This window comes from Lemur catta, chromosome 18, assembly GCF_020740605.2.
Source record: "Lemur catta isolate mLemCat1 chromosome 18, mLemCat1.pri, whole genome shotgun sequence".
Lineage (NCBI taxonomy): Eukaryota > Metazoa > Chordata > Mammalia > Primates > Lemuridae > Lemur > Lemur catta.
In genome coordinates this window covers 6,059,211-6,086,943 of record NC_059145.1, presented here as the reverse complement: position 1 = coordinate 6,086,943, position 27,733 = coordinate 6,059,211, and the positions used below count along the sequence as shown (strand labels likewise).

The following is a 27,733-nucleotide window of genomic DNA, read 5'->3' as shown; positions in this document are numbered from 1 at the left end:
AATTCGGCTGGACAAATGGACTAAACAAGCTCCTGGCCGGCCCGCTGAAGCCCAAGATCCCGAGTGCGTCCCCAACAAAACCCTAGAAAAGCCATCGGCTAGGCTAAGGCATCCGGACCACACCCCCAGCTGATGGCCCAATCAGGATGCACTTCTGGGAATGACCGACGCTCACTTCATCCAATCACACATCCGGTTTCTTGGTCGTGACCCAGAGGACCCACCTCCGCCGTCTCAGCGGAGGGCTCGTCCCTAATTGGCAGTTGAGTATCCTACCAAAGCCTAGAAATTCGAACCTAGGGGCTGAACCCCGCCCGGAGACCAACCAGGAAGAGGTGACGTCACTAGTCCCGCCCCCGCGCTCCTTTGAGCGAATCCCTGGCTCAAGGGGCGGGGGATGATGAAAAGGCAGGCTAATAGGAAGACGGCGCGGGGAGCGTCCTCCCGGTTATTGGTGGAGTAAAGTAAACAGAAGGCGGGGCGGGGCGGGGCGGACGGGCGCCCCGGTGGCCCCGGGAGGGGGCGGAGAGTGCGCGGCGGGCGGCGGCGGCCGGGGAGGCCGGGGAGGCCGCGGCGCGGTCACTGCGAGCCGAGCCGAGCCGCGCTGATCGCCATCCGGGCCCGGCTCTCGCGCGCGATCCCGGCCAGCGGCGCAGCCCGGCGGGCCAGGCGGCGCCGCTGCCCATGGAGCTCGAGAACATCGTAGCGAACACGGTGCTACTCAAGGCCCGAGAAGGTGAGGCGGCTGGGCGGGCGGTTGGGCCCGGGTGCGGGCAGCGCGGGCGCGCGGCCTCTTAGCTCGGCGGGGCGCCCCAGCTGCCTGATCCTCTCGTGCCGCGGGCCCCGCGCCCCGCACCCAGCGCAGACACGCGCCCTTCCGGCCCATAGTCTTCCTCCTTGGTACCTGCCCCCAGGATCCCGGGCCCAGGAAGGGGCGGGGGTCAGGCCGCCGCCCTTGCGCCGGGGAAGGCGGGGGGAGTTAAAGGGATGAGGGAAGGAGAGAGGAAGGAAGAGGGTAGGGTGGGACCTGAGCCGCAGGAGAGCCTCTCTGAGGCCTCTTTCAGGTGATAGATGAGAAGATGCCCCACGTGCCCTGGGCCCAGGCTGCGGCGCCGAGCCTGGACCGGCACAAAGTTGGTGTTAGGTAAAGGTTGGAGAATGAATGAACACAGCCTCTGCATAGCACAGCCTGCCTGACTTGGGGAAACTCCTGGTCACAAAAGCTACCAGTACCACTGCCGCTTGCTTGATGCCTCAGGACACTGAGGACAGAGCTGAATGGGTCACAAATTTTGCCCTCAGAAAGCCCACGATCTAGTGGGGCTAACAGGCACAGACATAATCGAATGCTGAGCATGCTGGGCTGTGAGGACTGTAAGTGCAAAGGCCTGACTGGGGGAGCCAGTCTGGTGGGCTGAGTGTGTGTGGAACTCCTCATGGCTCCCACCCCAGATGTTGTCAGGCACCTGCTCTCTGAGAGTCCTGGGGACACCGAAGGTCCAGATCTGGTCCTCACTGCTCTGTGGTCAGTCTGCCCCTCACCTGCCACAGCCCATCTAAGTAACACAATCAGTGGACACCCACTCTGTGCCCCACCATGTCCTGGTGCTAGGGAACCAGCAATGAATAAGACTTTTCTTTTAGGAACTCTAGGGCAAGGAGATCAAGGCAGTTTTTCCACTCTTTGCTGGGCTTCCAGGCTGAAAGAGGCACCTGCTTCACCTTTCTGCCCCCTTTTACAGGTGGGAAACTGAGGCTTGGATCAGGGACTAGTGCCAGGTCACACAGCAAGATTGTCTCAGGCCTAGGACACGGGATGCCCAGCCAGTCTGTAGGAAGCCCAGAGGAGCCCCAGCTGGCCACCACACCTGGTACCCCCTGCCAACCCTGGTGAGGTGCTGCCTGGAAATGGGTACAGCAGGCTGGGTCCTTAGTGACCAGGGAGCCTGTCTTATCTCCTGTCCCTTATCAAGTCCAGGGGCTAGGCCTTCCTCCCAGCCTCTGGGGGCATCTGCAGATACTGTTCTGCCTCGTCATCTAGCCAGCCAGGGAGGAGGGGTGGGGAGAGCCCAGCCAGGCCTCCCTCCCTAGAGCTATAGCCAGTTCAGGCTTCAGGCCTGCTGGGGGCACTGCCTTGCTTGGCTAGAGAGTGTGGGCGCCTTCGGACAAGCTGTCAGGCCATGGGCAAGGCACAAGGTGGTGTGGCCAGACTGGGGACTGGTGCCTCCACTAGAGAACCCTTACTTCAACCTGGCTTTGCCCTTCCCACCTGTGTGACTTTAGACAAGTGTCTTCTCTCTGATCTTTAGTATCCCTTTTTGTGGTATGGTTGGAATGGGACATGAAGACTAAAGAAAGTCCTGATTGTCACTGAGTCCTGAACTAGGCCCATGAACTGGCTGCATCAGAATCATTTCATGAGCTGGCTAACAGCTTGGGGCCAGGGTCTGTGCCAGCTTCCTAAGTGATCAGAGGCCCTGAGTGGTTCGGGAACCCTTGGTATATGTATTCAGTTGGCACCTAATGGATGCCAGGCATGTTAGGGGTGGGAAAGGAGCTTAGGTTGTAGGGAGCTGTGTATGAATCCTGCCACTGTCACCTCCAGGCTTTCTGATCTTGGGCAAATTGATTCTTCATTTCAGGGCCTCAGTTTTCTCATGAAATGGGGCCTGATCTGGCACAGTCACTGTGAGGAAAAAGTGGGTTGACACTGGGGCTGTGAGCCCTTGCTCAGTCCTCCTTCCTTCCCAGGCACCCAGAGGCACAGGGAGGGGGCCAGGGCAGGGTGGGGAGGAGCCCCACCAACTTGCAGCCCAGGACAGGATATTTGCATGTGACTCTTCACTGCTGCCTTGATGTGGCTGGGAGGAGGGGAGGAGGAAGTAACTGGTGGAGGGAGCTAGGCGGATGGAGGGTTGAGTGAGGGACCTGGGTGGGTGGGGGAGGAGTTCCCCTTCTGGGGAGGCCTTGCCTGGGTCGGGGATGAGGGTCTGTTGCTCACTCACAGTGAGGCAATGACAGTGGGATATGCAGGGTGCAGGCTGCAGGCTGCAGGAGGCCGCTAGCCGGTTTCTCAATGGGCCCCTGCAACACTTCCTCCTCCAGGCAGCTTAGGTCAGGGAGCCCTGGAGGTACCCAGCCCTGCCCACTCCCTAGAAGGCAGCTCCTCCCCCTGCATCACCTGCCTCCACCCAGGCCAGATGGAAACAGGGCTGGAAAAACTGAGGGGAACTGAGGTCAGGCAAGGGAAAATGGTTGCCTGGGGTCGCCACAGAGTTGTTGGAGCTAGGCCTGCCTCTTGCCACAACCCTAATGGGTGCTGGACGCAGACTCTCCTGTTCACCCTCACAGCACCTCTCGAGGTAGTGGAGACCTGGAGAAATTGAGGTTCACAAACAGCAAGTGATGGGCCTAAAGTGTGCATTGGAGACTCAAACCCAGGTCTGTGGAACTCCAAGACTCAGGACCCTTCCACCATTCTCAACCTGATGGCCACAGGCCATATCTTCCTAGCTCTCTGACACATTTCATTTATTTGGCTACAATGAGTTCATTAATTTTTAATTTTAAAATTAAATAGGAACCAACATTTCTTGTATCGGTCTGGATTTCCAGCTGCCATTGAAAAATCAGACGAGCTGGCCACACGGAGCCCGAAGCCTACCTAGCAACAATCAGGCAATCACTGGAGGGGTGTTGCAGCTGCCCCTCCTACAGGGACATTCACCAATCCAGTTCACCACAGTCCCCACCACTCCCTGTTGTCCCACATCTGGCCCACATTTACTGTACCTGTTGGGCTCTGTAGGCATCCGGGCTGCTCCTGTGATCTCAGCAGCTACAGATGGGGGCTCAGCTAGTTAAAACTAGGCAGGCATCAGGGCCAGGGAAGCCCTTGTATGTAGGGCAGGGGGTCCTGAGTGCCAGCCCACCTGCCCCCACCTCACTTGAGCCTCTGATAGCTCTAATGTGGGGCCCTCTGATAGGGGCCTGTGAGCCTCCTCCGTGCCAGGCTGCCCTCTGCCTCAGTGTGCCCCACACATTCTGGAATCTCTCCCTCCCTGCCTTCACTTACGCAGTTCCCACCACTGTGATGCCCTTCTCTACTTTCTGCACCCGGGGCACCCCTGCCTGGTGGGAGCAGCTGAGGCTGGACTCCTTGCTGGAGCTGTGTGGAACACCCTCCTCCCCTCAGCGGCCTCACTGGCCCTCCTGGCTCTCCCAGCCCAGAAGCCCCTGGCAGGAGGCCCAGGTGGACCAGGTGTGCTGGAACACAGCAAGGGCATGCCGGAGCGTGGAAAGAGGAGGCCCGAGGTGCCTCCTGGTGTGAGCTGTGCCTTGGCTGGGCTCTGAAGGCCTCTGGACCATGCTGAGTGTCCAGGGGAGGCAATGGGGTGCGACTTGAGACCCAGTGCCTGATTGCTCCCACAGGTGGTGGTGGGAATCGCAAAGGCAAAAGCAAGAAATGGCGGCAGATGTTACAGTTCCCCCACATCAGCCAGTGCGAAGAGCTGCGGCTCAGCCTCGGTGAGACCTGGGTGGAGACTAGGGGTGCTGGGGTGAGGGGCCCTGCTGGTGCTGGGGGAGCCTCCCCTGAGACCATGCCCTGGGGCAAAGGGGCAGGGTTGGGGGCGTCCGGTGAGCAGGAAGATGGAGGCTGCGCCACCCAGCACAGTTTCAGTTCCTGGGCTCAGGACGGGTGGAGGGCAGAGCGCACACAGAGACGGTGGGGGCGGCCGGGGTAAGTGTGGAGAGGAGGGCAGGGGCGAGTAGGAGTGGCCTGAGAGAAGCCAAGGAAGGAAGAGCCAGGCCTCACTGAGAGAGCCGGCCAGGCTGAGCAGGCCCACAGGACAGGGAGCAGAGGGTGCTGAGGGGCCACAGATCGACTGCCTGGGGCGCCCAGCCCTGGTGGTGCCCAGCAGAGCCCTGACCAGAAGCCCCCAGCTTGGGCAGTGCGATGGGGTTACTTCTGGGAGGGAACAGAAGAGCCCAGACTTATCTTAGCCAAGGCCCCAGGTCTGAGCGGCACCCAGGGTGGCTCAGGCCCCCTCTGATGGCACATGGGCAAAGAATGTGCCATGGCTGCTTCCACCTCCTGGGGAGGAGGCCCTGCTGAGAGCACGCCGGAAGCCACAGCTTCCTCTCGTACTTTCGCCAGGCAAGCAGCAGGTGTGGGTCTGGTCCCAGCCAGGCTGGGCCGGAACCTCACAGACCACACCCAACCCCAGCACTGTGACATATGCAAGTCTTGTGAACCGGGGGACAACGAAGGGGAGGGTATGGAGGCTTGGGCTCTGGAGCCAGACTCCTGGCTGTGTGACATTGAACTAGTCAGTTAACCTCTCTGGGCCTCACAGCCCTGAGCTATGCCAGGAATAATGGTGGGGCCCACCTCAGAGTTGTTGGAAGGGCTCATAAGGAGATAATGGAAGCCGTTGCTGGGGCCCAGGCTCTGGTGGTGTGGTCAGGAGCACCCTGCCGGCGGGCTCCAGGGCTGTGAACCCAGCAGCTCCATCTCTGCCTGCAGAGCGCGACTACCACAACCTGTGCGAGCGGCAGCCCATCGGGCGCCTGCTGTTCCGTGAGTTCTGTGCAACGAGGCCCGAGCTGACCCGCTGCGTTGCCTTCCTGGATGGGGTGGTGAGTGTGGCCCATCCCAGCACCAAGGGTGGGCAGAGGTCCCAGGCTCCGTGTTGTCTCATCGCCCCACACCCATTGCTCACCCAGACCTCACGCCTCTGTGCCTCCCATCCTGCAGGCCGAGTATGAAGTGACCCCTGATGAGAAGCGGAAGGCGTGTGGGTGGCGGCTAATGCAGAATTTTCTGAGCCACACGGTGAGTGAGCAATGATGGAGAGATGACAGCCATGGGCAGAGCTCAGTGACAGGGAGAAGAGTGACCACAGCCTGGGCAGAGAGTGCCCTGGAGCTACTCCAGGCAGCATCGCAGGCATGCAGCCCCAGGGGTGGGCCAGGCTTGGGGCAGGGCAGCCGGCCAGCGGCTCTGCTTCGCCCTGGCTCAGAAAGGGAGTTCAGCAACCTGGCCGGCGGGTGCACCACCGGCCTCAGATATGACGTCTCTGCCCTGGGAGCGGGCAGCCGTCCATGGGAGCTCCCTGCACTGACCTGTCTGTGGCCTGTCCCCAGGGTCCTGACCTCATCCCTGAGGTCCCTCGGCAGCTGGTGACTAACTGCACCCAGCGGCTGGAGCAGGGCCCTTGCAAAGACCTCTTCCAGGAGCTCACCCGGTAAGCCCCCCTGCCCACAGCCCTGGACTGTGCCCAGAGGAGCGGGCTTCTGCGGGTCAGGAAGGTGTGAACAGGGGCTGGCGAGGGAGCTCAGCTTCCCACCCTGCACTTGGCCCTGCTGTGTGACCTTGGCAGGTTGCCTCCCGTCTCAGTAGCATCCTCAGCTTCAGCTGGGATGTGTGTCTCCCTGCTTGGTAGGTTAGTGGGAGGCTTGTCTGAGGGTGCTGCCCTGTGGGTTGAGCACGCACATAATGGGAGGCCTGGCCCAGCGACCGAGAGCCTGGGGTGTCAGGGCTGACCAGCGATCTGGGCCTTCCTTCCCTCAACAGGCTGACCCACGAGTACCTGAGCGTGGCCCCTTTTGCCGACTACCTCGACAGCATCTACTTCAACCGTTTCCTACAGTGGAAGTGGCTAGAAAGGTGAGCTCCTTAAAGGCTGGGCCAGGACAGGCCAGGCCAGGCTGCTGGGGCCCTTCGTGGCCCTTGGGCTTCTGCTCAGCTGGTGTTTGCCCCCCTACCCCTTGCCCACAGGCAGCCGGTGACCAAAAATACCTTCAGGCAGTACCGAGTCCTGGGCAAAGGCGGCTTTGGGGAGGTGAGTGGGCAGGCGGCACCCCTGGCCGAGTGCACAGGGTGGGAAGGGTGGGCCCTGGACCAGCCCCTGCACCCCCAGCAAGGGCGTAGCTGGCCCCCTTGTCCCCTTGTGCCCTCTCTACCCTGGCCACAGGTGTGCGCCTGCCAGGTGCGGGCAACAGGCAAGATGTACGCCTGCAAGAAGCTGGAGAAGAAGCGGATCAAGAAGCGGAAGGGGGAGGCCATGGCGCTCAACGAGAAGCAGATCCTGGAGAAAGTGAACAGTAGGTTTGTAGTAAGTACAGAAAGGAGACCTCTCCCTCCCTCGGCCACGCGGGCCACTGCCCGCCCCGCCGGCTCCGGCAAGTGCTGCTGGGAAGGGCGGTTGGGGTGCTGACGCCAGGCCTGGGGAGCAGGCTGGGCCCCAAGGAGTGGCACCAAGAAGGATCTTTTGGGTGGCTGGTGTTAGCCCACCACCAGGTGAACTGGCAGCTCCTGCCTGAGGGCTCGGGTCCCCTCGGCCACAGGTGAGCTTGGCCTATGCCTATGAGACCAAGGACGCCCTGTGCTTGGTGCTGACACTGATGAACGGAGGCGACCTCAAGTTCCACATCTACCACATGGGCCAGGCTGGCTTCCCTGAAGCACGTGCCGTCTTCTATGCCGCCGAGATCTGCTGCGGCCTGGAGGACCTGCACCGGGAGCGCATTGTGTACAGGTGGGGGCCTTGGCCTGTCTTGCCCGTGACTGCAGCCGGGCAGGACAGACAGCAGAGGGCTACTGCTGGGGCGGTGGGGTGGGGGGGTGGGGGCCTTTCGTACGCACACACCAGGCAGACGTGAACAGCTCAGACCTAGGCTTTGGGGTCCAGCTGAGCCACATGGGAATCCCTACATGGTCACTGCCTCTGTGTGACCTTGGGCTAGTCAGCTCCCTGCTCCCAATACTGTTTTCTGGGAAACAGAAACTATAATTCCTACCTCCCAGTTTGTTGTAAGGGCCCAGTGAGATAAGGTGGTTAAAAAAAGGTTCTGGCACAGAGCCTGGCACACAGTGCTCGGCAGTGGAGAGCTGTGGCTGTGATTGTTATCGGCAGTGACTTCACGTGAGCCTCACAGCAGCCCCATGAGGGGACGGATGCATACCCCCATTTGAAAGAGAGGAACAGTAGAGTCAGCCACCAAAGGGTAGGGAGCTCCTCAACACCAGGGGTGAGCGAGGTGCCTCCTGGAGTCCTGGGAGTCCTGGCTCTGAAGGTCCCTGCTCCCGTGAGTCCGGTCTGTCTGTCACCCTGGCAGAAAATGGGTCGTGCTTCTTGCTCCACATCCGATCCCAGGATGGCGGGTGAGCTGGGGCCCCATCTGGCTCCCTGGCAAGCTGAGCAGCGCCTGCCCCTGCCCTTCTCTCCCCACAGGGACCTGAAGCCAGAGAACATCCTTTTGGACGACCACGGTGGGTGGGAAGACCCAGGGACGGGTGGGGTGAGACGGGGAGGCCTGGCCTGCTAACGGGCCCACCTGTTCCTCCTACATTCAGGCCACATCCGCATCTCTGACCTGGGCCTGGCTGTGCACGTGCCCGAGGGCCAGACCATCAAAGGCCGTGTGGGCACCGTGGGCTACATGGGTGAGTCTCCTCCTGCACTGGCCCCTGGCCTGCCGGGTCCCCTCCCTGTCACGGGCCCAAGCCCACCCACTCCTGTTTGGGAGTCTCCCATGCCTCCCTGCCTCAGTAGGAAGGGCCCATGCTGACCTTCCCATTTTATAGATTAGGAGACCAAGGCTCTGCCCGGGTCCCACACAGTTTGGATCTCATGATTCACTCACTAGATACGTATCAACCCCTAGTTCACTTGAGTCTCTCTCCATTCACTGGTGCTGGCCACCCACGATTGGAGGAGAGGGACTCAAACCTGCTTCCGTGGCCCCAGCCCTACCCACCCCCGAACTTTCCATGCTCAGAGTTGGCATGCACATCTGTGGAGGGGGCCAGTGGAGGCACCAGGACATGGTTCCATAGTCCCCTTGGGGCCTTGGGGACGGTGTGACAAAGTAGACAGAGTCCTGGCTCTGTAGGTGCCACCTCTTGCCTGTTATGTGGCCTTGAGCCAGATAGACATTCCCCTTCTCCCAGCCTCAATTTGTTGGACTAGAAAGCTATCGTCATACCTGCCTCTCGGGTTGCCTTGAAGATGAAAGATGTAGTGGAGGGAAACTTCTCCACGTGGCTGCCCTGGCAGGTAGGAGGTATTCAGAAAATAGGAGTTTCCTCCTTCTCTCTTCTCTCTGATGTTAAATCCAGAAGTTGCAAACTGGTAGCCACGTGGGGCCCAATTCGGCCTACATTTGTATTTAAATCAAATTGTTTTTAGAACAATTTGAATTGGTTGCCAACATTTAATAAGCCAGATAGCACACAGCGTATCATAAAAAGTGTGGATTTATGGCTCCTCTTGAAAAATCTGACTGGGTATCCTGGGTGTGGCCTCCCTTAGGGCCACATCCACTTCCTCTGACTCCCATGTGCTGTCCTTGGTGGGGACCCCCCCCAAGCCACCACCGCCGCCTGCCTGGCCAGTGGGTGTTGGAGTGGATCCCCAACTGAGCGCTTTGGGCGTTCCTGGGGCCTGAGGGTCTGCTCCCGCCTCCTGCGTAGCCCTAACCCATGCCACCCACCCAGCTCCGGAGGTGGTGAAGAACGAGCGGTACACGTTCAGCCCTGACTGGTGGGCGCTGGGCTGCCTCCTGTACGAGATGATCGCGGGCCAGTCGCCCTTCCAGCAGAGGAAAAAGAAGATCAAGCGGGAGGAGGTGGAGCGGCTGGTGAAGGAGGTGCCGGAGGAGTATTCCGAGCGCTTCTCCCCGCAGGCCCGCTCGCTCTGCTCCCAGGTACGACGGCTGCCCAGCCAGGGCCAGGGTGGGCGCGCCCCTCCCTCCCTCCCATCCACCCACCCACCACCCCTGCCCTGCCACAGCTCCTCTGTAAGGACCCCGCGGAGCGCCTGGGGTGTCGTGGGGGCAGCGCCCGTGAGGTGAAGGAACACCCCCTCTTCAAGAAGCTGAACTTCAAGCGGCTGGGAGCCGGCATGCTGGAGCCGCCCTTCAAGCCTGATGTGAGTGCCAGCCACCCCTGCTGAGGGCAGGGCCAAGCCGGGACTGGGACTGGGGCTGGGGGCAGGTCTTGGAATATTGGCCAGGACACTTTCAGTGCAAGTGTCAGAAAACCCAATCTAGTGGTTTAGCCAAAACAGAAAAGGATAATTCACAAAAATAGCTCAAAACTTATCTCACAAAAATTAAAAGCCCCAGGCTAGGTCCAGCGTTTGGCATATCTGGACAGGGGCTTCGGCAGCGCTTTAGGGGCTCTCTCTTTGTCTCTACCCCCATCCTCCCCTGCTCCCCACTGTACTGTCTAACGTGTAATCTGCACTTCGGAGCAGCTCTCCCCAGGGTGTGGCAGTGGGGGCCCCCAGCAGCTCAGGCCCCCATTCCCCAGCTCAGCCACCCCAGTAGACAAACAGTATCTCTTGCCCAATCATTTCAAAAGAAATCCTAAAGGTGGAAAAAGTCTTAAGGCTGGTGCTCATTGCCTCTGATAGCTCAGAGGCCCTCACTGGCCACAGCTGGATCCTGTGCCCACCTGAACCACTGCAAGTGGGAGAGGTCAGTTCCCCAGAGAAAAGCCAGATGCTGTTGCAGTAGGGGGACAGCTGTTGAGCTGGTTGCCCCTCTGTGTGCGGGACACTCGTCCTTCAGAGTCTCACACGTTTACTGAGCATCTCAGTGGGTCAGGCAGCCAGCAGGCAAGAATGTCCTCTAGTCATCAGATTCCAGGTGGCAGAAACCCAACTCAGACTCACTTGAGCCCAACATGGAGTTTATTGGTTCATTTGGCCAGAAAGTCCGAGAGTAGGGCCAACGCCAGGGTTTCATGCTGTGTTCCCAGGGCACTCTACCTCTTGTCTCTGCTTCAGCCTGTTGACCGTTCCCCTCCCACTGAATTCAGGCTTCTCTGTACGTAAAGCCGCAGAGAAATTGCCGATTGGCCAAGATCAGGTCGTGCCGGCCCCTCCCATATCTATGAGGACTGGGTCCCATGATTGACAGTTCACTGGGAACACTGGGGAGATCCAGAGGTGATGTGCAGGCCCAGGTTGCTGACTGTCCACCACGCATGTTTGTTTATTCATTCAACAAATAGCTGAGTGCCCATATGTCCCAGACCTTGGGAATAATGAGGTCCTTAGGACCCAGTTCTGCTCTTATGTTGTAGTGGGGAGACACACCCAAATGAACCAATAAAGGAGAAAGAATTTCAGGTAACCTTAAGTGTGACAAAGAAAACTAAAGCTCTGATGAGCTGCTGGTTAAGCAGAAACGTGAAATACGTGAAGGAGAGAGCCGTGCCCAGGTTTGGGCTGTGAGCGGCCCAGGCAGAGGGAACAGCCAGGCATTGCAGTTCCGCGGCGGGGACCAGGAGGCCTGTGCAGTGCCAGTCAGCCTGTGCAGGCACAGAGGTCTGGGCATAGTCTAAGCAAGACAGGGGACCTTTGAGGGATTTGGGGCGGGAATGTGAGGTGTGGGGAGTGGGCCATAGGGAGTGTGAGTGGAAGTGGGGAGGCCAGCCAGGGCCTGTGCCTCTGAATGACTGCCTCTCGCCGGCCTCACTGGGACCCCGAAGGGTGGTTGTCACGGGCACTTGAACCCAGTGAGCCTGATTTTCCTTAGCCTCTGTCAGGCTGGTACTACTGCTCACATTTGTTCCTGCTGCTTGTGCACATCGTGCACATCGTCTCGTATAACCTCGAAATAACCACGCTGCGTCTGGATCTGCTGTTCAGAGTTAGGAATAAAATCGGTGCCCTGGAGTTTAACTTTTCAGAAGCAGGAGATGAAAAGCAAGCTTGCTGATGATATATTTTTTAACAGCTTTATTGAGATTTAATTCATATACCATCAATTCACCCATTGAAAGTATAGTTTATTGGTTTTGTAGGATCTCAAAGTTATGCACCATCACCACAATAAATCTTAGACTATTTTCATCACCAGCGCCCCCCAAAAAAGCCCCATACTCTTAGCAGCCATTCCTCATTCTTCCCTCCTCCCGGCCCCTGTTAGTCATTCATCTGCTGTCTGTTCCTGTACGTGTGCTTGTTCTGGACTTTTCACACATACGCAGTCCTCTGTGTCCCTCTGTGTCCGACTTACTTTACTTAGCATAATGTTTTTAAGGTTCATGCATGTTGTAGCAGGTGTCAGTACTTCATTCCTCTTTAAGGCTGAATAATATTCCGTTATATAGATAATACCACATTTTGCTTATTTATTCATAAGCATGATAGACATTAGGAGTAGAATTACTAGGTCATATGGTAACTATGTTTAAACTTTTGGGGAACTGCCAGACTGTTTTCTAAAACGGCTGTATCATTTTATATGATGATGATATTTTCAAAAAAATTTTTTTTAGAGACAGGGTCTTGCTTTGTCACCCAGGCTAGAGTGCAGTGGCATCATCATAGCTCACTGCAACCTCCAACTCCCAGACTCAGGCGATCCTCCCACCTCAGCCTCCAAAATAGCTGTGGCTATAGGTGCACACCACCACACCAGGCTAATTTTTCTATTTTTTGTAGAGGTGGGGTCTTGCTATGTTGCTAGGCTGATCTTGAACTCCTGGCCTCAAGTGATCCTCCTGCCTCGGCCTCCCAAAGTGCTGGGATTCCAGGCGTGAGCCACTGTGCCCAGCCCGTGATGATGATATTTTAATTGACATCTTTAATAGAGGGATTTGGGAAACAATGTCAAGAGGAAAAAGAAAGGGGCCTCCTGGAGCTGAGGTGTGCTCAGCAGGGGCCTGGGGTTGGAGCAGTGGGAGACTGCCAGTTGTCTGGTTGGCTGGGAGAGCGGACAGAGCAAGCCCCAGACATCCCAGGGCACCCCTCCATGGCAGTGCCTAGCCAAGGCCCAGCTGAGCGAGACTCAGCCTGTTCTCCCCGCTCCAGCTGCACACCCAGAGAGCCAGGTGCATGAGGAGGGGCGTCCGGCACTGGCCTTCACACTGTCTCACCCAGTCACTGAGCAGTGAGGGGCGGTAACAGTCCTGGTCTACAGACGGGGAGACTGGGCTTTGGAGAGAAGGGCTGCCATGCTTAGGAAGTGTATGTGGCTCCTGGTTTCTGACTCCAAACCAGAGAGCTGCTGGTGTCAAGGCAGCACCAGGCCAAGGCCACAGTGAGACTCGGGTTTGCCTTCCTCTGTGCGTGCTTCCTATCTGACCACTGCCTCTCCGGCTCAACCCCCAGCCCCAGGCCATTTACTGCAAGGATGTTCTGGACATCGAACAGTTCTCCACAGTCAAGGGCGTGGAGCTGGAGCCCACTGACCAGGACTTCTACCAGAAGTTTGCCACAGGCAGTGTGCCCATTCCCTGGCAGAATGAGGTGGGGGCCCACCCTGCTGGTGGGGTGGGCTCTGAGGGGCAGCCCTTGGGGCAGCCTTCACAGCTGCCTGTTCCTTGGCAGATGGTGGAGACGGAGTGCTTCCAGGAGCTCAATGTCTTCGGGCTGGATGGCTCAGTTCCCCCAGACCTGGACTGGAAGGGCCAGCCGCCTGCACCCCCCAAGAAGGGGCTGCTGCAGAGACTCTTCAGCCGCCAGGTGAGCCCCAGTGCTGTGCTGCCTGGGCCCCCAGCTGGCTCCAGGGGACGGTGGGTGGGAGGCAGAGCTGGTGCCCGCATGCGCATCCTCCAGCCCCGTCCGCGGTGCCCAGTGTCTCTGGCCTCATTCCCACCTGTCCCCCACCCCTGGCTGGGCTCACGGCCTGTTTTCTCTTTCCAGAGGTGAGCAGTGTGGGCTCCCCGTGGGTTGGCTTTGCTGCCTGGCCTCGGGGAGCCACAGGCAGCCCTTCCATGGCAGAGGCGAGATGTGGGAGAAAGAAGTCTGGTGCCCGCCCCCTCCCCCGCACACTGCTTCGGTTCCCTGTACCCTGGCCCCTTTGAGCTGCCAGCCTTGCTTAGTCTGATCCCCACGCTCTGCCTCCACCAGCCCCAGGGAGAGGGCTGGGCGGAGGCCTGGCCATGGCAGACCCTGGGATCCACCCAGACCTCCTTCAGTCTGTTGCCAGCAGCCTCTGCACTGACGCCCACCCTTGCGTGGCCTGAGCTGCTGCTCCAGGCCCCTCCTGGGGACCCCCCTCCCCAGAGCACGACCTTGGGCAGCTCCTGGCCTGCCCTAGCAGGGCTGGCCCTGTGTGACATCCCTGGTGGCTAATGGCACCCACTCTGCCTCTCTCCTTCCGTGTCTTCCCCGTCCCTCCAGGATTGCTGTGGGAACTGCAGCGACAGTGAGGACGAGCTCCCTACCCGCCTCGAGCTCCCCACCCGCCTCTAGCCCCCCCGAGCCTGAGGCCCCCACCGGCAGTTGGCGGTAGCAGCTACTCCGGGCGCTGTTTACAGTTTTGCACAGTGGTCTTCCCCATTGTCCATTCGAGTCGTGGCCTGGGGAACAGCCGGAGCTGTCCCCTGTGTCCTCTGCCCCTCAGCCTCTGGCCTGGCTGAGTTTGGCATGGCCTGGGCCCTCGCTGGGACAAAGGTGCGTCCCTTCAGCTCTTCTCCATAGAGCTCTGGGCTTTCTGTATTTATGTATTTGTATGAATGTACATAGCAACCCACCCTAGACCTGGCACCTCTGCCCCAGCTTCCCAGGGCAGTGGGTCCTGGCTGGGACAGCGGGAGCTGGCGGAGGAGCCACTGCCAAACTCAAGGCTCCTCAGGCCCAGCTTGGACTGGCCAAGACTGGACTAGACCCCCAATCCCCAGCACTGTGCTGGCCACCACCAGCCTCTGAGTAAGACACCTGCCCCTGCCACCATGGGCTCAGGCTGCCACATTCTGGGACCCAGTGCTGTCCCTTCTCAGCGCTTGCCAGAGCTGGATCTGAGGCTTCTGTGTCCCCTAGGGCTATGCCAAAGTGTGCACAGAGATTGGCTGGCTTGAGGCCTACCAGCCCCTGTCCCAGGTGGGTCTGCTTCTGCCTTCCAGCTCCCAGGCACGTTGTCCCTGATGCTGGGCCTTGTCCTGAAGATGCCTCTTTCAGAAATGCCCTAGCCTAGGCCATGGGTAGGGGGTGTCCCCGGCCAACCCTTACACATTCCGGACCCCCCTCATAACAACAGACACACGTGCCCAGCAATAATCTGCTCCTCCCTGTTGTGCGTGTGGGGGGTGTGTGCGTGAGAGTGTGTGTGTGTGTGTGTGTGTGTGTGTGTGTCTGTGAGTGTGTGAAGGGGGTAGGGTGAGGTGGTGCCTGCGCCCCAGGCCCCAGCCTGGCCCTTCCCAGACTGTGATGTCCGTCCTGGTCCCAGTTAGGGTAGCGTGGGATTACAGGGCCCTGGTTTTTCCATATTTAAAGCCAATTTTTCTTACTCATTTTGTCCAGTGTAAGCTGCCACGTGTCTGTGTGAATACAGTCCGAGCACAAGCCTGGCCAGCAGCCCTGCCTGCCTCTTTCTTGCTTCTGGTGCTCCCGAGTTCTTCCTGCTTCCCTGGCCCAGCTGGAAGTGGGAACAGGACTCCAAATCCAAACCTGACCTAGTGGGAGGCAGGGTACTACCCTTCTGAAGCCCAGGAGTCCCCAGGGCTGACCTTGAGGTAGCCTCTCCAGGCATCCAGGCCTTGTTGGCCTTTGGGCTCACCCAGTGGGTTTCTCAACTTTCTAGATGGGATGGGGCCTGAGGAAAGAGGCCTCGGGTGCCCACCGGGTCCCATCTGTCTCTGTGTTGCAGAGGCAGGCCCAGCCAAGGTGGCCAGGCTGCCAGGTGTGGACTAGGAGCAGCCTGGGGAGTGAGTTGGAAGCTGGGTTGGGGATATCTGCCCCAGGTCTGTCCCACCTAGACACCAGCCATACACCTGGCCCTGGGCTGGGGCACAAGCATCGGATCCATCCCTTGTTTTGCCCTTGAAGCATGAAATGTGGGTGGGCAAAGACCTAGATGCTGGTGATACTGGGAAGAAGGCTGTGGGGGCATCAGGGAGGGATCTCAAGATTAGTGGTTGAGCCAGGCCTTGAAGGAGGCCTTCACCTGGGGGGGAAGGGACTGGGGAGAGCCTTCTAGGGGACCCTCCTACACATACACTTGGGGGTGAGAGCTTGCTGACCACAAATCTGTCCCAGGTTTCATAAACCCATCACTGCTCTGTAGCCTCCCAGTGTCCCCAGCCCCTCCAAGAATGCCCTGTAACTGCCATAAGGTTTTGTTCCTTGCCTCTGGGCTGGGCACCCGGTGCTGTAGAAGCTACATGCGCTTTGGAGTTGACAGTTCTGGGTTCAAGTCCCAGCCTGGACACTTCAAGTTGGTTTTGCATAGGCCCTTGTCTGGAAAGATGGGTGTCCATCACCTTCCAGGGCAGCTATGAGAATCCACTGAAGCAGCCATTTGGCCCCCTGGAACCCCCAAGTCACCATAGGACTGTCAAGTGCGGGAGGAGTGCCAAACTGGGGAGGAAGCCAGGAGAAAATGGAAAAGCTGGATACTGCCCATGTGTCTTGAGGTTGGAGCCTGAGATATGTTTACCCCAGGCTGTGTTGGGGGGCTGAGGGTGGCGCCTGTTAAGTAGTTATCAGGGCAGGTGTGCAAAGGTGAATGGGTGCCAGGTGGACATGCAGGACCCTCAGGCACTCTGCCTACAGTGGATTCAAACCTACTGGCCAAGCTGGTCCTTGGCTAGGGAGGCATCGGAGAACTTCTTGGCTAGGGTTAAACTCACCTTACAGCTCTTACCACAGTGGATCCTTGGCAGAGAAAACTCCCAGAATTCATTGTTCAACAAGCCTTCCCTAAGCTCACCTGCTCCCAGCCCAGCTCTGTGGTGGGAGCTGGGGGCCCAGATGGAGACAAGTCTCCTGCCAGCTTGGAGCTCAGTCTGGCAGGGAGACAGGTGTGGGAACAGGGGGCCCAGTGTGATTGGCACTGTGGGAGAGGTGACTCTGGGGGTGGGGGCAACACCAAGCAGGGTAAGCCCTTTGACCACAAAGGTGTTAAGAGTTGGTGCCCTCCAGGACACAGGACCAGATGTTCCTAGGGAGAGGACCACATCTGGATGGCCTCTAGTGGTCTGAAGTGGCTGAGCATGGGGGGCCAGTAGAAGAAAGGAGTGGCTGGAGCTGAGGTCAGTGAGACACAGCCAGCTTTCTTTCTTTTTTTAGTTGAGATGGGGTCTCAACGATGTTGCCCAGGCCACACCTACAGCATGCGAGCCTGGTGGGGATATTGCAAGTGACAGAACTGTCCTCCAGCTAACTTAGAAAGTATTAAAAGGATGTGGGGCAGCTCTAAGGTCTTAGATGCAGATCCTATTCTCATTGGGTCGTGACCACAAGAAGCAAGATGCTACAGCCATTTGTGTTTTTGCATCTTTGAATGTGACTCCAAATCCAGGGAGCAGGAATGGCCAGGCTGGGGACTGCTCCCTGTGCCTGAGGGAGAAAGGCACTTGGGTTCACCAGTCCACCATGAGGGCAGTAATTTCCCAGATGAAATCTGGGTGCTCATACCCAAACAAAAGAGACTAGAAACTGGGTAGCCATTCCCTTTGGCCATATGGGACATATATCTCCTCCCCTAAGCATGGCCACTTGGATTGGTTCACCGATGGACACTAGGCCAAAAATGAGTCCAAGAAGAGTCATTTATAGGGTTTTTGTTTTGTTGGTTTTTTGCTCAAACTATTGGGAAAGAACTGGGCTTCTCTTTCCTCTGGGGATGGATAGCAGGATATGAACCTAGAGCTGTAGGGGTCATCCATGGCACCACATGGGGAGAACTTGCGCACACACAAGCAAAGTGGAGAGAAGCAAATACATGCTTGATGCTGTTGCTAGAACACCTGGAACCAACTGTGACCAAAGATAGAATCTACCCCAGACTTGCCAGTTAACATGAACAATCCCCCTTGAGCTCAAACCTATTTGTTTTGGGGCTCTGACACTTGCAACCCCAATGTCCCAGCTGATGTGGTGAAGGGTGTTTTTGGAAAATCACCTTAAGTGCAGTACACAAATTGGACTAGAAACAGAGAACCTGGCTAAGAGGCTGATGGACAGCCCGGTTCAGAGTGGCCCCTGTAAGCCTGGACCTAAGGGTAGAGAGCAGGGTCCTCTCTAGGGGTCACCTCTGTTCCCTCGGGAGAGCATTCCCATGGAGGCCAGAGCCGGGGGTCCTTCCTGTGCTTCTTCCTAGTAGACATGTGATGTATGTTTGCTGGGGACACAGTGGGAGAGGCCGTGATTCAGGAGGGAGCCACATGGGGGTGCTCGCCTGCTCCCTGCTCCAGCCCCTGCCCACTGCGTGCGTGCAGTGCCTGTCGGGATGTGGCTGGGGCCTGGACGTGTGTGTGCTATCCAGGCTGAGCTGTGTGCACGTCGGGATTCTAGACTTCAGCTGTTTGGCTGATGTGTGCACCAGGGCTGCTAAAGTGTGCCCGGCCAGGCGGCCTGTCGCTGAAAGCTGTGTGGCCTGGCGTGCATTCCCTGTACAGGTGCCCTCGGGTGTGAGCCCGGCGCCCTTCAGTGCCCGGTCTCCCTGCGGCAGGTGCGCGCCCCACGTTCCCCTCCTTCCCTCGTGGGGCAGCCTCCTCGGCGGCTTGTGGCTGGGGGTGGGGGGCCCTCTGCTGGCAGCCGCGCGCGCGCACGCCGGACTCGCCCCGCGCCGTGGACGCGCCCGTGCGCGCGCCCCGCGCCTCCAGCCCAGCGCTCGGAGCCGCTCTCGCTGCCGCTGACTGCTCCCCGGGGCCGCCGCCGCCGCCTCCCCCAGGCCCGGGGCTCTGTCCGCTGGGCTCGTGCCGCTCGCCCGAGCCGGGAGGACGAGCTCGAGGAGGATGCCTGGGCCCGTGAGTACCTCGGCGGCTGCGGGCCGGGCGGGCACAGAGCGCGGGCGGAAGATGGTCCCAGGACTGAACCCTTTGCTGAGGGCGGCTCTGTGCCTTGGCCCGGGGTCGCCGACCCGGACCCCCGCCCGGGCCGCGGGCAGCCCCTCCCCCAGCCCACACCGGAGGGAGGGAGAGCGAGGGAGCCAGAGCCGGGCGCGAGCCGCCACCAGTTCGCTTGGAAACGGTTGCCACAGCAACGGGGTTGCGCTCCCCGGCAACACGACTGCGAGGCGGCGACGCCCCCTCCCCCTCCCTCCCCCCACAAGGGGCCGCAGCTCGGGGGCGCAGGGGGAGAGGGGTGCGCGGTCGGGGGAGCGTCGCCTCTCTGGCCCGTCTGGGTGTGCCTACCTCCACAGCACGTCGAAGGTGGGGGCGGGGGCGAGCGGCCCGTGGGCACGGGCTGGCTCCCACGTGGCTGCAGCCGTCGCAGCAGGGCTCCTGGGGTGGCTGCAAAAGTGGGGGCGGCCCAGCCCCTGGGCCCGCCGCGGGAGGTGGAGGCTTGGAGATTTGGTCTGGGGTCTCTGCCGGCAATCCCACCTCTAGCACCACCCAGGGCCTCCTCCCGCCCACCCTGGACATGGCATGACCCAAGCTGGGTTCCCCAGAGGCGATGTTCCTTACCAGGGAGAGGCAAGAAGCTCGCATCCCTCCTCGTGGCCAGGCATGGGCCGGCGGTGAGTCTCTGCTCGGCGTTCCTGGCCACCATTCTCCAGGGAGGGGTGGAAGCAGAGTGGGCAGGAGCAGAGGAAAGGACATTGCTGACCCAGGGAAGCTGAAACCCAGGCCAAATGGGAGCGACCCAGCCCATCGTTTGGATCACAAGTGCCCCTTTCTTGTCTGAGCACAATGCCTCAGCTGTGCTGGGTGACATGCAGGTTGGCCGGCAGGGAGGCCAGCACCACATGGAGGTACTCGGTCCTTCAGGGGAGCTCCCCTGGGAGGAGAACGGCCTCTGACTCAGAGGAAATGACCTCTGGCTTCCTCCCAGCCTCCCCTCGGCAGGCAGCGTGCTGGAGAGAGAAATGGCCCTCTTGCCAGCTCTCCCAGCCCTGACTCAGCAGATGCCAGCCCCTCTCGCAGGCTTCAGACCCAGCATCCCAGAGACCACAACCACCCCTGGATTTCCTTTCTCATCCAAGGAGATATCTTGGGCACCAGAGGTGACCAGTACTTGGGGCATTTGAGGCCTTGGCATGAAATGCTCTTAGATAGGTGGTGCCCTGGAAATCAGGCCTGAGTCTCCCACAGGCAGGGGTGCCTCTGGAGTTATTCGCAAGCTCCTTTTGTTCTGTTCCTGCTCCGTGTGAGACCTGTATTGAGCACTCTGCATCCATTATCTCCTAACTTTTGCAACAGTTGTGCAAGGTAAGTTTATTATCCCCATTGTAGAGATGAAGGCTCTTAGGTTTAGGGAAGTAAAGTGACTTGCCCAAGGTCACACAGCCAGTAAGTGGTAGAGCTGAGTTTCCTGTGCAGATTTCTCTGCTGGCAAAGCCCCTCTCTGCCTGCTTGCTATATGACATCTCTTGTAACCCAAGCAGGAAAGAACCACAGAGCCTTCTAGAGGAGCATGCTTAACCTTCCTTCACATCTGTCCAGTGAGGAAATTCCCTGTGTCTTTCAGGCCTTGGTACACTTTTCCTTCCTGCAAAGTCAGCCAGATTCTTTCTTGTTCCCCAGATGCTTTATAGACTGGGCTGGCTTCCTCCCTCCTCTCCTCTCTCCCTCCCTCCATTTTCTCTCTCTGGGTGAGATCAAGCGATGAGGGCTGTCTCAGACCCTGGGAAGTCCCCAGGCCCCCCTAGTCCTCGGTTCATGGGCTCTGTGGCCTGATCAGCTTGCTGTCCTGGCCTCAGGAGAGAGAATTTAGCAAAAACGGGCCCATGCAGTGCTGGACCCTGTAGGCGTTCAATCTAGCTCAGAGACTGAAACCCAAATGCTTCCAGGGGCCAGGGGCCAATAGAATGACTGAGCTGGGCCAGAGAGATGCTTGGCTCCAATCTCTTGTCACCATGTGAAATATGGACTTGCTGTGACCAGATTGTCATTTTCAAGATCAGCCAGAAATCCAGACCTTAAATCTGTATTTTAAACGTTGGCAACTAATCAGAATATTTTAAAAAATGGATTGTGAGCCAACAAAGCATGTCCATGAACTGTGTCCAACTTGAGGGTCATGAATCTGAGACCTCTGGTTCATAGTAAAGTGACAGCAGATTTACAAGGCAGCACCATGGGCTGGTTTCCACATTTGAGCCTCTTGAGGATGCCAGGTACTGGTGTTTGATTGGTCACTTGCAGATGTGACCCTCATTCACATCCCTCATCAGTTCTGCTCTCCTCTTGGCACTGCCAGGCAGGTCTTGTCATCCCTGTCCTACAAGTGAAGAAACTTTCGGTCAGGTGTGGGAATGCCCAGGATGGGCTCACATGGCTCTGTTAGGGCAGAAGGTGAATCTGAACTGGGGCTGTCCCCCACAAGAGGGTGTCATCAGCTCCCCCTATGTGGCCAACTCTCTTGCAGGGCCAGAGAGTTATTCCCACGCCGGATGCGGGGATAGAGGCAGAGAGCCGCAGGCTGAGGTTTCAGTGGGGAGCATGGTCTCTGAACATCCTGTCCCACAGCCCCCCTCAAGAGGGCCGGAGTGAGTGTAGTAGATGCTGGCCTAAGTAAGGCCTGTCTACCCACAAGCCCACAGGGGCCCCAGTCTCTTCAACTGTTTGCAGTTTCCCCAGCCCTAGGTTGCTGGCTTGGTGTCGGGGCTGGGTCACAGATGCTGCCTGAAAGCAAGGGTACCACTCAGTATCCTGGCCCAGGTGGAGATGAGGTTCTGGCCAGCTCTACGCCTGTCTGTCTGCTCTCTGACATCTGTCTTGGTGTGGGTGGGGTGTAGAAATATCACCAGTGCCTCCCTGAAATGCCCTCCCTTCCTGCCAGGACATTAGGCTTTGCAGTTGCCTGGGCTTCACAGCCACCTGGCTACGTGGAGCTGAGCTGGCCCTACCCCTTGTTAAGCCTACATCCTTGTCTGTAGAATGGGATGGCAACAGCCATGCCCTGCGGGTGTCGCTGAGATAACAAAGGTAGAGGCTAGTGGCAGGCCTGGCACATGGAAAGTATGCAGGACAGGTTGACAGTCACCCTCCTTCTCCTCCACCCCACCCCTGCTCAGCACACACCACACCACACTCTCCTCCTGTTCTGAGTCTCTGTCCCTTCACCTGAGGACAGTCTCACGTCCAGGGCTTCGCTGCTGGACCCAGGGGCTGTGCTGGTTGGGATTTCCTCTCCCCGTCCCAGCGCCCCAGTGCATGCCTCTGTGCAGTCTTCTTTCCACCTAGACCTATGGGGGGTTAGCTTGCTTATAAGCCACCCTGCCAGGACAGAGGGTTGGGTGGTGACTTCTCTCTCAGTGACACTCTCGTGAATGGCTGGCATTCCTCAGGAATGAATTGGACACAGACCCAGCTCTTGAGGTACTCCCTATCCTACAGCTAAAAGACCAAGCAGGTAACTGGAAACCTCCAGTCACTCCAACAAGTGGTTCTTGAGGTACTGTGTGCCAGCTGATAAGAGAGATGCAGCCTCTGGTGCCAGACACAGGCCACCCCAGACCATTCTGGTATCTTTGGGCTTCTCATCCCCCCTGGGGGTGAGGTGGCTCAGGGCTGGCCTGTCCAGGGAAGTGCTGGGTGAGGCCAAGAGGCCTTGGCAGGAAGGAGCTCATCCTGGACACCCTGCTCGAGCTCGGTGGTCCCCATGGTGTGCTCCCTGGGCCAGCACCAGCAGCATCTGCTAGGAACTTGACAAAAGCAAACTCTTGGGCTCCCACCCCACACCTACTGAATCTAATGCTAGGAGTGGAGCCCAGCACTCTGTGTTCTAACAAGGGCAAATTTGGGGGCCTTAGTCTAAACTGTGTTACAGGGCTGGACTGAGGCAGTGGCATGGTACTGGAAGGCTCAGGCAGGAGGCCTGGGGGAAGTGGCTGATGTGGAGGGTGGCTGAGCTGGGTACGGGCACATTACAGTGGCAAGCATAGTGATGGTGGCCTGGCCAAGAGGAGTGGTAGGAGGACTAAAGGAAGTGGACAGATGAGACATCACCGAGGGCAGGAACAGCAGAATTTGGTGGATGGGGTGAATGGCAGGCCCTTGACTGAGATATAGGACCCAGTAGCAGATCTTAGGGGTCTAAGCTTGAGGTGCTGGGGTTCTTTGTGCAGAAGGCCAATGCGGTAGGTGTCCACAGCAATGCAGCCAAGCCCTAGAATAAGAGATCTGTGTGCCCTTGGGTGTCCTTTAATCTCTTTGAGCCAAGTGTTCTCATCTGTCAAATGAAAGGAATGCCAACCTGCTTCCTAAGATGACTGTGAGAACTCGGTAGTGTCCAGCCTCCAGGCAGGGAGCGCTTGGGAACACACATCTCCGCACCCCCACTCAGAAGCCACCGTCATCAGAGCTAGTGTTTCTTGGGCATCTCTAAGCCTTTGGCATGGATCAGCTCAATCCTTACTGCTGAGGAAGTTGAGGCAACACAGAGGTTAAGGAACTCACTCAGGGACTTGCTTTTGTCCCTCTGTTGTGTTCCCAGTTAGTTTGTGGCCTAAGAAAACCATACAGAGCAATACGCTTCAAAAACGCTACAAATAAATCAAGATGGAATCCTAAAAAAATGCTCAAATAACCTGCAAGAAAGTAAGAGAAATGGAGGAAACAGAAAATGGGTAATAAAATGGCAGATTTAAGCCCATTTGAAGGGCAAGCTGTAGCACACAAGCAGAGCGGCCAAGAGGCAGGGGTTTGCTGTTGACTCTGGAGAGGGGTGGCCAAGGCCAGTGGCTGAGGCTGGTGGCCGCAGCCAGGGCCTGAGTCTGAAGGCTCCAGCAAGGGCAGGAGCTCATGGAGCAGGAAGACGGCCCAGCTCTGTCGGGCTGCTTTGAGAAGTTTGGCCTGGTCAGGTGGAGCATTTTGAAAAGTCTGAGTGAATCTCTCAATGTTCACGTATTGAGCACTTACGGTGTTTTCGATGAGGCTGTACTGAGCAACCAGGAGGGAGGATTCAGACACGACTGCAGCCCTGGGCCTGCTGTAGTGCCACAGAGGACAGTGTTTCCCATCAACCTCCACCCACTCCAGCTGAGCACTGGAGCCAGATTGGAAGGGGGCGGTCAGAGGTCCAGCTCAGCTGTGAGACCTTAAGCAAGAGACTTCCTCTCTCTGGCCCAAAGTTGCCTGGTCCGTAGAATGCAGCAATGATTCCTGCCTCCTGGCTTAGGGGTGACAGTGGCACCCAGTGGATCTTGGGTGTGGCCTGCCCTGGTCTGGCCTAGTGCCCAGCCTGAGCTGGGTACCCTCAGGGTATACAGATCCCTGTCCTTTGTCTCACCTGGAGCTGCCATTCCATCTCCCCTTCATCCCATAGCCCTGTCCCACCCTTGAACTGTTTCACCAAGGCCTGGTGGTCAGGCATGCCAGGGCCTGGCTGGAACAGGAACGCACATGTCAGCTACTAGCCGGCCATTCTACCCAGTGCCTCTGACGGCCGCCAAGTCCTTAGGTACTGAATGCTCACGAGCACCAGGCTTTTCAGTTACATCTCATTTGTCATATGGGGGGAAAGTGTTTTGACACAGCTGTTTTGATTAGCTGTATGACTTGGGATAAGTCATTTCCTCTGAGCCTGTCTCATTTATCAAATGGGCACAACCATCAGTGACAAGATGGTGTTGATGATGGGATTCTGCACAGAAAGGGACTACAACAAGGCAGATATTTCTAACTCAGGTAAACTCCATCACCTTTGGCCCCAGAAGTGCCATTTCTGACCCAGAGCTCTTCCCACTCTGCAGACCAGGGGGACCTCTAGTTAGTGCCAGTTTCCTCAGAGCATTCCTGATGGCTCAGGAAAAGGAGAATAACAGATTTAATTAACTCTCAGTGACTGGCAGCATCGTGTTTTTATCTGGGCTGCGTCACCATGGCAGCCTCATGGCAGGGTTGTGGAGGGGGCGTTAGAGCTATTGTTCCTGCCATTGTCTGTTCTGGAACGGCAGGCCCAGGAGAAAGGGACTGGCACAGGCACCAAGTGGCACATGGCTGAAGGCAGCTGTAGAGTCAGACAGGAGCCATCTGGGGAGAAGTGTGGGGTGGCCCATGGCCTGGCTTCCCCCCAACTTGGGGCAGAGGCTCACTGTGGCCCCCAAAGCAGTGTGTGTGCCTTGGGTATACCTTGGGTAGGAGGGTCCATGTGGCTCCTGGAACAGGCCCACAAAGTAGCCCAGGCAGCTGCACGCCGCCACCCCACTCAGGCTAGGGTTTTGTGGCCAGGCCTGGGTTCAAATTATGGCTCTGCCACTTGCCATCTACATAGCCAATTGCTCCCTCGTTCCTCATCTGGAAAATAGGAATCATTACAGTTACCCCAAAGGGTTGTGTGTTCAAGTCCCTGGGTATAAGGCATGCAGGAAGGGCTCATTTCTGTTCTGTGGGGGTGGTGAGCAGTTGCCTGCTGCCCTTCACTCCTGAGCCAGGGCACCCTCCTACATACCTCTTAGGGCGCCAGCTTCCCCTCTCAGCCCAGCTGTGGAGAGGAGGAGGAACTAGAGCTGCCCATCTGGAGTGAGTGCAGGACCAGGCTTCCGAGTCTCATCTAGATTTCCTCCCCGCTGCAGAGAGGGAAAGGAAGCCGGGCCTGGAGCTAGAGCGGCAGAGCCAAGCGGGTAGGAGGCAGGGAAGCGGAGTTGCAGCAGGCCCATGCCCGGCGCGCCAAGCTCAGACAAAGGCAGGGCCCGTGGCCCGCGTGGCACGCAGCAGCAGTCGGAGCCATCGGCCCGAGCCCCTTGGGAGAGCGACGGAAAGCGCGGTGCGGCGCCGGCCTGGATGTTCCATGCTCTGGGCAGCAGGGACTGCCAGGCGTGTGCACGGGGCGCCGGGTGGGCAGCTTGCGGGCCTCCAGGAGGTGCACCACCCTTTTCCCCCACCAAGCAACCGCTCCGAGACTCCTCTTCAGCGCCCTGGTGCCTACATGAAATCTTTTGGGACCTGGGGTACCTCGTGCCCGGGGGTTGCAGGTGGCGAATCTGTCGTGCGGACTCAGAGCCCGAGCCCGGCCTTCGCGCGCCCTCTGCTGGCCTGCCTTGGGTCCCCGCGGCACCAGGACTCAGCAGCGGCCGCCAGGTCTCAGATCCGGGAAAACCCTATCGGGGAAACCTCGCGGCGTGACGTCATCCTCCTCGGTGACGTCACCATGCCTCCCGGGGAGTGCGGGGGTTCCCACAGAGGAGGCTTCCCCGGGCCTGCGCAGGGCTCTGGCGCCGGCCGGGAAGTCGTCTCGGGCCGCGGCGCGCCTTCACTGCGCATTGTCTGCCCCACAGGTCCCGCGCGGCCCCGGGTGAGGCACGCCCGCGCGCCCGCCGGCGCCATGGGAAGGAGCGGGTGCCGCTGCTGTCCCCCGCCGGCGCGCGCACGACGTGAACCCAGCCACGGGCAGCCCCCGGCCGCAGGTCCCCGAGTGACGCTGGCGGCACCTGGGAGCGTGGCGCGGGCCCGGGGCCACGCAGAGGAGCCCAGTGTCCAGTGAAGCAGCCGAGGACCCGCCGCCGCGCCGCCGCCATGGTGATGTCCCAGGGCACCTACACGTTCCTCACGTGCTTCGCCGGCTTCTGGCTCATCTGGGGTCTCATCGTTCTGCTCTGCTGCTTCTGCAGCTTCCTGCGCCGCCGCCTCAAACGGCGTCAGGAGGAACGCCTGCGCGAGCAGAACCTGCGCGCCCTGGAGCTGGAGCCCCTCGACCTGGAGGGCAGCCTGGCCGGGAGCCCCCCTGGCCTGGCGCCGCCGCCGCCGCCACCGCCGCCGCACCGCAGCCGCCTGGAGGCGCCGGCGCACGCGCATCCGCACGTGCACGTGCACCCGCTGCTGCACCACGGGCCCGCGCAGCCGCACGCGCACGCGCACCACCACGCGCTCCCGCACCCGCCGCCGCCGCCGCCGCACCTCTCCGTGCCGCCGCGGCCCTGGAGCTACCCGCGCCAAAGTGAGTACGGGCCTGGCTAGAGGCGGGCGGGTTGCCGGGGCGGTGGGGCCTCGGCGGGGGCGGGCTCGCTGCTCGCCTCCCGCAAGCCGAGGAGGAGGCCGGGGCCTTCGCGGGAGGCGGGGGCCGGTGGCCTCACCTCTCGGGCCGCTTCCCATTCCACAGCGGAATCGGACATGTCCAAGCCACCGTGTTACGAGGAGGCGGTGCTGATGGCCGAGCCGCCGCCGCCCTACAGCGAGGTGCTCACGGACACGCGCGGCCTCTACCGCAAGATCGTCACGCCGTTTCTGAGCCGCCGTGACAGCGCGGAGAAACAGGAACAGCCGCCGCCCAGCTACAAACCGCTCTTCCTGGACCGGGGCTACACCTCGGCGCTGCACCTGCCCAGCGCCCCGCGGCCCGCGCCGCCCTGCCCCGCCCTGTGTCTGCAGGCCGAGCGCGGCCGCCGGGTCTTCCCCAGCTGGACTGACTCAGAGCTCAGCAGCCGCGAGCCCCTGGAGCACGGAGCTTGGCGCCTGCCGGTCTCCATCCCCTTGTTTGGGAGGACTACAGCCGTATAGAGGGGCGCCCGGCGTCTGGGCCCCACCGGCGCACTCCTGGCCTGACTGCGGGGCTTTTTAAATGCTTCCCTTGGACTGCGGGGAGGGGCGGGGGGAGGGAGGGATTTCTTATCCCGTTTGTTACATTTTGAGGATAATAAAGGTGTGTGATCTGGTTTGGTACAAGCGGAGGGGGCACCCACTGCTTGCGCCCAGGGTTCTGGTGACCAGACACGCTGGGGCCTTGGCGGGAAGGAACCCGAGTGCGTTTCCACTACAAGCTAGCCTGAAGGGACAGTCGCCTTCCGGGCCCGGGGCCGGTAGTCCAGGGAGCCCGGACCACCGCCTGACCTGCCTGTGCGATCGCGGCTAGGGCGCCCCCTGGTGGCAGAGGTGCCGCTCCCTCTG

The 27,733-nt window shown here is 59.2% G+C and overlaps 2 protein-coding genes across 6 annotated transcripts; both read left to right on the top strand.

Moving 5' to 3' along the window:
- The first annotated feature begins 524 nt into the window (after positions 1-524).
- On the top strand, positions 525-15,310 carry GRK6 (G protein-coupled receptor kinase 6). 5 transcript variants are annotated; one of them, XR_006729859.1, is made up of 17 exons: positions 579-736; positions 4,432-4,527; positions 5,528-5,640; positions 5,759-5,836; positions 6,148-6,248; positions 6,578-6,670; positions 6,782-6,845; positions 6,978-7,118; positions 7,351-7,541; positions 8,238-8,275; positions 8,360-8,449; positions 9,479-9,711; positions 9,798-9,935; positions 13,131-13,268; positions 13,350-13,484; positions 14,143-14,417; positions 15,264-15,310. XR_006729859.1 is itself a non-coding variant. In XM_045530571.1 (16 exons), exons 1-16 carry the CDS (start codon positions 685-687, stop codon positions 13,668-13,670), a joined length of 1,683 nt encoding a protein of 560 aa, XP_045386527.1. In that variant the 5' UTR covers positions 525-684; the 3' UTR covers positions 13,671-15,310. The 5 variants fall into 5 exon arrangements, 4 of the variants coding, with proteins under 4 accessions (XP_045386527.1, XP_045386523.1, XP_045386525.1 ...); XM_045530571.1 differs by having other exon boundaries at positions 525-736; positions 9,503-9,711; positions 13,665-15,310; XM_045530567.1 differs by having other exon boundaries at positions 533-736; positions 14,143-15,310.
- Positions 15,311-26,075: 10,765 nt separating this feature from the next.
- PRR7 (proline rich 7, synaptic) lies at positions 26,076-27,511 on the top strand. The gene is made up of 2 exons (XM_045530572.1): positions 26,076-26,786; positions 26,949-27,511. The coding sequence occupies exons 1-2, from the start codon at positions 26,366-26,368 to the stop codon at positions 27,344-27,346; spliced, it is 819 nt and encodes a 272-aa protein (XP_045386528.1). The 5' UTR covers positions 26,076-26,365; the 3' UTR covers positions 27,347-27,511.
- The last annotated feature ends 222 nt before the right edge of the window (positions 27,512-27,733 follow it).